This window comes from Calidris pugnax, unplaced genomic scaffold, assembly GCF_001431845.1.
Source record: "Calidris pugnax isolate Ruff unplaced genomic scaffold, ASM143184v1 scaffold245, whole genome shotgun sequence".
NCBI lineage: Eukaryota > Metazoa > Chordata > Aves > Charadriiformes > Scolopacidae > Calidris > Calidris pugnax.
This window is the reverse complement of record NW_015090982.1, coordinates 784,565-792,475: the sequence shown is the minus strand read 5'-3', so window position 1 is coordinate 792,475 and position 7,911 is coordinate 784,565. Positions and strand designations below refer to the sequence as shown.

General features: G+C 56.7%; 1 protein-coding gene across 1 annotated transcript in view; it reads right to left on the bottom strand.

Moving 5' to 3' along the window:
* The window catches only part of ITPR3 (inositol 1,4,5-trisphosphate receptor, type 3), a 66,091-nt gene that overhangs the window by 18,393 nt on the left and 39,787 nt on the right, over window positions 1–7,911 (bottom strand). Inside the window, exons 49-61 of the mRNA XM_014953606.1 lie at window positions 7,404–7,588; window positions 7,127–7,275; window positions 6,839–6,947; window positions 6,577–6,667; window positions 6,174–6,343; window positions 5,069–5,506; window positions 4,544–4,744; window positions 4,024–4,134; window positions 3,630–3,725; window positions 3,278–3,379; window positions 2,927–3,013; window positions 2,164–2,274; window positions 1,490–1,682 (exon numbers count right to left, since the gene is read on the bottom strand). Of these exons, the coding sequence (XP_014809092.1) occupies window positions 1,490–1,682; window positions 2,164–2,274; window positions 2,927–3,013; window positions 3,278–3,379; window positions 3,630–3,725; window positions 4,024–4,134; window positions 4,544–4,744; window positions 5,069–5,506; window positions 6,174–6,343; window positions 6,577–6,667; window positions 6,839–6,947; window positions 7,127–7,275; window positions 7,404–7,588 (2,043 nt within the window). The remainder of the gene's footprint in view (window positions 1–1,489; window positions 1,683–2,163; window positions 2,275–2,926; window positions 3,014–3,277; window positions 3,380–3,629; window positions 3,726–4,023; window positions 4,135–4,543; window positions 4,745–5,068; window positions 5,507–6,173; window positions 6,344–6,576; window positions 6,668–6,838; window positions 6,948–7,126; window positions 7,276–7,403; window positions 7,589–7,911) is intronic.

The window sequence follows — 7,911 nt, the reverse complement described above, 5'->3', positions numbered from 1 at the left end:
ACCGGAGGACACGAGGGATTCACCGGCCACGTGTCCACTGGAAACCCAACAGCCAAACAGGTCTTGCCTCAATTTGGGATGTGTGTTTTTCGTAATAGGCCAGCGGGTCCTCCTCTTCTTCCTGGACTGGGGCCGTTGACTTCAGCATCTGCGTGAGCTGCTTGTTGTTGAGGCTGAGCTGGGAGAGGGGACGAGAGCGGCCTCAGCCAGGTCTAACTCTGCACTGACAACAGCCTCAAAATCTACTGAAGCTGATGAGGTTTCAGGGAAAAGCAAATGAATTCAAGCTTCCTAAAGGGGTTTGAGCCCTCCCCGAGGTGACAGACATTCAATTCCCTGCAATAATTACATCCAAATGCTGCTAATCCACAAATTACAAATCAATGCCCATAAAACCCCAGGGAAATCACATTACTGCTGAGTCTTGTTTGGGATCTCAGGTACGTGGGCAAGAAATGACAGCAAAGGACTCAGCCCTTCCTTTGCTGAAGGGAAGGGGAGAATGTCCTCCCTCCCTCAGGGCCACCAGCCTGTCCCTGCGGTGAGCTGGACGTCACCCTACAGAATGTCCTCCCTCCCTCAGGGCCACCAGCCCGTCCCTGCAGTGAGCTGGATGTCACCCTACGGCTGAGCCTTCCTTGGGGAGCCCCACAAATACAGCTCCCCACAGCTTGGTTAGAGAAGGTGCACATGCCTTTGGGCTGGTAGTTTGAGCTACAAAGGCACTATAAGCCTTTCGTTCTTTAGTCTGACCTGCTCTGGCACCTTGGAATCAGATTGGCTCCGTCCTCCTCCTCCCCATCTCCCACCTCCTACAGCCCCGCATCCTTCAAAACAACAGTATCTTTGTGTTTTCAGCGCTGGTTCTGGTCCCAGAGGAGACCCAGCCAGCAATTTCCCATCCATACTGGAAACTTGTTTCCTGCCGAATTCCTAAGATAGTTTTGACTGGATCTGCAAGTGTTTTCAGAGCTGCTACACTGCCCCTTAGCTGCATCGCAGCATTTATAGTGTGACTCTCTATTCAGCTCCTTGTTATTTTAAGCCAGGATTTCCTTCCTGATGCAGCCCTGAGAGCACCTAAGCAGGTCAGCAGGGCCCAGAGAAACAAGTTTTCTTTCCCATATGTAGCTGCTAGATCCTGGCTTAGGAGAAGGCAACTGAAAGCAAATGAAGAGAGGGCTTTCCAGGGGAAAACACCTGCAGGTGTAACCCCAGGGAACGTGCCACAAGACGCGTTTCAGCCCATGGAGGAACTGCACTAAGAGGCACGGAGGAAATACATCCCTGGGATCTTGAGTAACCTCCACTCCCTGCAAACTGCCGAGTGTGCTCTGCTCCACAGAGCAAGGGGCATAAGATGCTCAGAGATGTGATCTCCAGGCTGCTGCCAGGAACCCTTTCAAAGCAGGGCTGCCCCCCATGGGGAATGGGGGGCTACTGGAAGTGCCAGGGGGGAGCCCGAAGGGAAGGTCTGGCTTGCTCTTACTGCGCAGTTTCTTCTGCCATTCCATCTCGTTGTGGAGGAAGGACGACTGGTCGAAGAAATCACTGACTTTGCTGCCCTGCTCGTCCTGCTCCGTGGTGGTGAAGAGCCTGTACTTGGTCTCCTTGGTGAGGAACTCGCAGATGCCAGGCACCGGGAAGATTATCTGCTCCATGCTCCGGTCCAGGCGCACAATCTGCAGGAAGCAGGGCCAAGGGGAAGGGGCCGTCAGATCCCACCCTTGCCAGCCTTTGGTTTCCTCTTTCCTAGACCCAACTGTGCCTTCCCCTCCTCCCTCCCACCCCACCAGGATCCAAACACCACCGGTCACTCGTCTATAACGCTACAAATGGACCCAGCAGAGGCAGCCCTGGCTGTGCTGCAGGAAAGCTGTGAGTGCATGAACCCTTGGAAGGGATGAGGCTGCTGAAAGGGCTGCCTCCCTGCTGCTGCGGGGAGGGAAAGGATGGGTCTGGGGGGCAGCTCGTTCCCCCTGATCCCCACGGGCTCTGCAAACACCCCCAGCTCTCTGCAGAGCAAAAGGCCCCTCTGCTTCTTGCCGGCGCAAGGATGGGACGGCTCCTGATGCAAAAGAACCGGGCACGAGGCAACCGGAGCACACGAGGGATTCACCAGCCACGTGTCCACTGGAAACCCAACAGCCAAACAGGTCTTGCCTCAATTTGGGATGTGTGTTTTTCGTAATAGGCCAGCGGGTCCTCCTCTTCTTCCTGGACTGGGGCCGTTGACTTCAGCATCTGCGTGAGCTGCTTGTTGTTGAGGCTGAGCTGGGAGAGGGGACGAGAGCGGCCTCAGCCAGGTCTAACTCTGCACTGACAACAGCCTCAAAATCTACTGAAGCTGATGAGGTTTCAGGGAAAAGCAAATGAATTCAAGCTTCCTAAAGGGGTTTGAGCCCTCCCCGAGGTGACAGACATTCAATTCCCTGCAATAATTACATCCAAATGCTGCTAATCCACAAATTACAAATCAATGCCCATAAAACCCCAGGGAAATCACATTACTGCTGAGTCTTGTTTGGGATCTCAGGTACGTGGGCAAGAAATGACAGCAAAGGACTCAGCCCTTCCTTTGCTGAAGGGAAGGGGAGAATGTCCTCCCTCCCTCAGGGCCACCAGCCCGTCCCTGCAGTGAGCTGGATGTCACCCTACGGCTGAGCCTTCCTTGGGGAGCCCCACAAATACAGCTCCCCACAGCTTGGTTAGAGAAGGTGCACATGCCTTTGGGCTGGTAGTTTGAGCTACAAAGGCACTATAAGCCTTTCGTTCTTTAGTCTCCCTGGGGAATACCAAAACTCATCAAATTTTAAACAACAAACCCCTGGGTGGCTCAGAAAGGGTGGGAGACTCTTTGGAGTCTCCAGACAGGGTCAGGGTGGCTTGAAGGGGCTCTGCCTCCATTCCTGAGGTCCCTCCATACCATGGATGAGATGCCCTCCTCCTCCTCCTCCTGGATTCGCTTCACCGGCTTCAGGAGCTGCTGCAGAGACTTGTTGTGTCGGGAGAGCTGGAAGAGGGACAGCGATGGCCGGGTGAGCCCAGGTGAGAAGCCACCAGTGCCCAGGGGAGGGGACATGGGGTGCCCAGGGGAACGGGGCAGCACACCCCGGGGGGTGGCTTTTCACAGGAGCCAAAAGCACATTTCCCAGCCAAGCTGCCCCCAGGGAGACCAGCCTGGCTGGAGAAAATGTAAATAAATACAGAGAAAACATGCCCAGCCCAGCATGGGGAGCCCAGCCTGGCAGGGACCCTTGCTGTCACAGCTCAGTACCTGCAGCGCCAGGATATAGATGTTGTGGCCAACTTCCCGGGGGGAAACCTCAGCGTTTTCACACTCCTCCTCCTGCAGATAGGCCTTCTTAATCACATCCACCTGGAAGGCAGCAGAGGGACAGTGAGCTTCACCCCATCTCCTTGTTTCCTTTTCCTCCTCTGGCCACAAATGGCTCTGGGAGGACCATTGGGCAAGGATGCCTGCGCAGAGGTGGTGACCAGCGGTGTGGAAGATGAGGTGGTTATTGGATTGCAAACCAGAAACTGCATCAGGACCCACAGGCAGAAGAGCAATGGTCCAGGGGAGAAGCTGAGGGGCTCAGTGGGGGTGTCTCACTGTCAGCCCTTACCAGTTCCTGTGGGCGGAGGCTGATGAGGATCCGCTCGGCGTTTTCACTGTCGTGTCTGCTCTCCATGAGGGCCAAGAGGAGCTTGGAGGCATTGTCCTGGCGAGGAGAAGCCCTTGCTGAGGGGAGCTGTGCCCTGCCTCTGCCTGGGCCTTCAGAGTGGGCAGAACTTCCCCTTTACCACCGTCAGCTGTAACTCCCTCGTGCTGGAGGCATCTGAGCCTCACACAGTGGAGATGCACCAGCCCCATCCCACCAAGCCCAGGTGCTCCCACACTCGAGGACCTGACACATGCACAGTCCCCACTACAGCATCCACCTCACCCCACAGCACACCCCATGGACATGCCATAAGCCCACACACGTGCCCCCCATCCCAGCCCTAGGCTCTGCCCACCTTCAGCTGCAGGACCAGGTCCATCCGGTACTTGCAGAGGGGGCTGATGTCGTTGAGGATGAGGGCTGTGATGATGTCGATCCCATTGGACTCGTGGGTCACGATGCAGCTCTGGGGGGGAGCAATGCAATGTATCATCCCATGGATGCTTGCCAGTCCTCCTGGCTTCACCCTCCATCCAACACAGCCCAGGTCCCTGCCTACAGCACTGACCCTGCCTGATTACCCCAGGAGCCCCAACCTCCCTGAAAAGGCCACCATTTGCACCACTTTATTCTTTAACCCCGTTTATGTCCCCACATTATCTGGCCAAGCAGCAGCTTGTAACGCATGCAGCGCCTTGGCATCCTCTGCTTCCCACGTTCTGCTCCTGTTCATAACCTGAACCGCAAAGCTGACCCTGTCTCTGCTGCTTCCCCACACATTTCCCCCCAAATCCTCCCTTGGGGGTCCCTGCCCAGTGGTGAAACCCCCCCAGCCCCACTGGGAATGACCTGGACCTGCAGGGATCCCCACAGACCTGGTTCTCGTGGCAGGGCCCTTGGCAGTACTCGGTGAGGGTCTCCAGGGTCTGGGTGATGAGGGCCACGTTGTACTCGTTGATGTAGAGCCCCAGCAGCCCCAGCCCCCCCGTGGTGCTGCCGCACATGATGTCAAGGAACTGCAGCGTCTCACACACCAGGTTGTAGTTGGTTTTGTTGTTCTGGCACCGGAGGAAGTTCTGTGGAGCAAAGGCTGCAGTTACGGGGCTGAGCAGCGTCACTCTGACGGGGGGTCAGGCCTGATCCCCCTCCCCACACCCCCCCAGCTGCAGTTCGATGGAGAATGGGGCTGTAATGCAGGGACCTCCAAGAGGAACACTCAGTCCCATGGACACAGTCGTGCTGTGAACTTCCACAACACTAAGCAAAGTTGGGGAAACTGAGGCACGGAGCGGCTGGTGCAATGGCTTTTTGGACCAAACCGAGGCAGACCCCAGGCTTCCCACACCCCCATCCGACAGCCTCTGCCCTGGCCCCCATCCCGAGCAGCCCCTGTGACCCACCTGCAGGTCCCGGTTGTGGTTCTCACAGAGCAGTTGCAGGAATCTCAGGATGGGCTCCATGATCAGGACCGTCACCCCCATCTCATTGTTCTGACCCTGCTCCCCCGTGTCATGGCCCTTCCGAAACCCTATGGCCATCGGGCATCGGGAGGGGGTGCCAGGCATCAGGAAGGTGTCTCCTCGTCCTAGAGGGCAATCCAACCTCGTTAGCATCGGGTTATCACACGAGACGTTGGCTCTACCAAGGGGACACAGCTCCATACCTTTGGTGCCAGGGTCAGGCTCGTCCTTGTCCTCACGAGGTTTGTTCCCGATGTCACTCATGTTCACAGACACCGTGGACTTGGTCTCCTGCTGTGCCTTCTTCATCCTGTCGTGCAAAACTTTGAAGAACTTCTCGGACTTCTTGTCGCTCGTCATGAGGTTGTAAAAGGATTTCTGGGAGGAGGGAGGGACAAGTCTCCATCATGGGCTCCAAACTGCCTGCCCCTTTGATTTGGTGGCCTCGAGCACTCAAGACCTTGTCTATGACAACCTGGTTTATTTCCATGGTACAACCCTGGATGTCACAGCCCTTTTGGATTTACAGGGGTGGATCGTCCCCTGCTCCTGTGCCCTTTTTTACCCTAAAATCAGGGTTAGGGACAGAGCAAACAGCGATTACAACAGCTCCAGGCCTGGAGCCCTGCCCTATATGTACATGTTTTGCATGTACAATTAATGTATTGGCTTCCCTGTGATAAAGGATTCGAGATAACCCATGAGTTATCACCCAAGAGCTGCAGCCCGAGCCGTTTGAGCAGCACCCGGCAGAGGGCATCAGCTTTACTGCAGAGACACCAACCTGCCCCTTCCAGCACCCACCCTCCAGCTCCATCCAGCCACCCAGCTGGAAAACCCCAAACCAGACAGATTTCTGCAATTCCTCCTCTGGCCAGCAAAGATAAACAACCAAACAGTATTTTAACCAAGCCCAGGGGCCAGGACAGAGGACTGCCATTCACCCACGTCTTCCAAGTGCTGGGAGCATTATGCTGCACCCATCAAACGGTGGGTGCCCAGTTCCCCCAGGGCTGGTGCCCACCACACAGCCGGGACTCAGCACCTGGATCTCAGTGTTGCCTCCATCCAACAGCCGGATGGCCAGCAGGATGCTCTCTTGGAAGATCTTCTCGTTCTTGGTGTTCATGATGAGGTCAGCCACCAGCTTGGTGGCCCCTTCTCGATCCAGCCGGCACTGGACAGCAGCGATAGCAGACCAGTCCTGGTCTTGGCCTGCATGAGAAGACACAGAGGGATGTGATGCTGTGGTAGTGCAGAATAAGCACAGCTCAATCACTGCCAGGGGCATTTCAGTCCCACCCCTTCATCTTCCCAAGTCCTTTACTCTCATGGAAGAGAGGGAATGGTGGCCAGACCTGATCCCATCATGGCTCAAGGAGCCGGGAAGTCTAGGTGTGTGTGAGCAGCACAGAGGGACAGGGAAGGTGCAGAAGAAGGGCACTCACCTCCCCCAGCAGCATCCACCATTTCCCCTTTGGAGCTGGACTTCTTGTTCTGCAGGTAATTGTTCAGGAGCATTTTCCGCAGCAGGTTGCCCTGCCAAGACAAACAAACGTCACGAGTCTCCCAGTGCCAAGGCCAGCGCTGAAGTGGAACAAGGCTGAGCACTCCTGGGCTGCCACGGGGAGGGCACTGCCAGCCTGGGTGACATGGGCTGCAGGGACAAGGAGTAGGGCTGGGGATGTGCTGCAGGACCATGGTGCTCACCCTCTCGCCGTATCTGTTCCTCTTCACCAGCATCTGCTGCAGTGTCCTCAGCACCTTGATGCACAGCTTCTCCTCCGTCTCCATGAGGTCCTTGGTGTGCTGCACCAGCCTGGCACGGCAGAGCCACCGTCACGCAGCCGAGAGGGACAAGGGGGTCCCCAAGGGAACAGCCCCACCGCCCCTCCACTCTGCAGGTGCACACCAGGATGCACAACCCACAAAGGCTGAAGGTCCCCAGCCCTTCCCAGTGCCCCCAGCAATCCCATGGCGACCGCAAAGCATCCTCACTTGGACAGGAAACCTCCGCTCTCGCACCGCTGGAACGCCTCCGTCCCCTCCATGAAGAGCAGCTCTGGCCGGTGGAGGACATCGACCAGGACAGAGAGCTCAGCCTCCACCAGCGGTTTCAAGCGATCCTCCAGGGCGGTGATGATGTCCTACAAGTCACAGCACACACCTTTAGGGCCAATGCATGCCTAGGAGACACGAGCACGGGAGAGGGACCCCTGCAATGCCAGCACCTTCTTGATGTCATGCCCTGATCCATGCCATCCCTGCCCCATACCTGCAGCTTCTCTATGATGTTCTTGTAGTCCCACTGGTTGGGGGTGGTGGAGACGCGGGGGAAGGTCCGTGTGGCCGTCTTGTAGCTGGACGTGTTCCTCTGCACGGTGCTGGTGGAGCTGCTGTTGAGCAGGGAGCTGACGTGGGCGTCCAGGTCCATGGGCAGCGCGATGGAGCGGCTCTTGGCTGCAGGAGACGGAGCCGGGGTTGGGGACAGCCACGGCCCAGCCCACCCCATCGGCTGGGACCTACCACACTGCTCTGGGCCAGGCACCCCTCCACCACCTCTTCATTTGCAGCAGAGAAGATTTAGGTGAAATACAAAAGGAAAGTCCTCCAGGCTAGTGAGGGGTGGAGTATTTCCATCCATCCCTCCCAACTGCAGCACAACATCGCTCCCAGCCCCAACCCCAACCCAACGTTGGATGGAAAGAGGCACCACTTCCAGTTTTTGGTTGGGTAAGCCCAGCGTGGAGATGTTTTAAGCACCCTGCCTCAAATTACAAAGG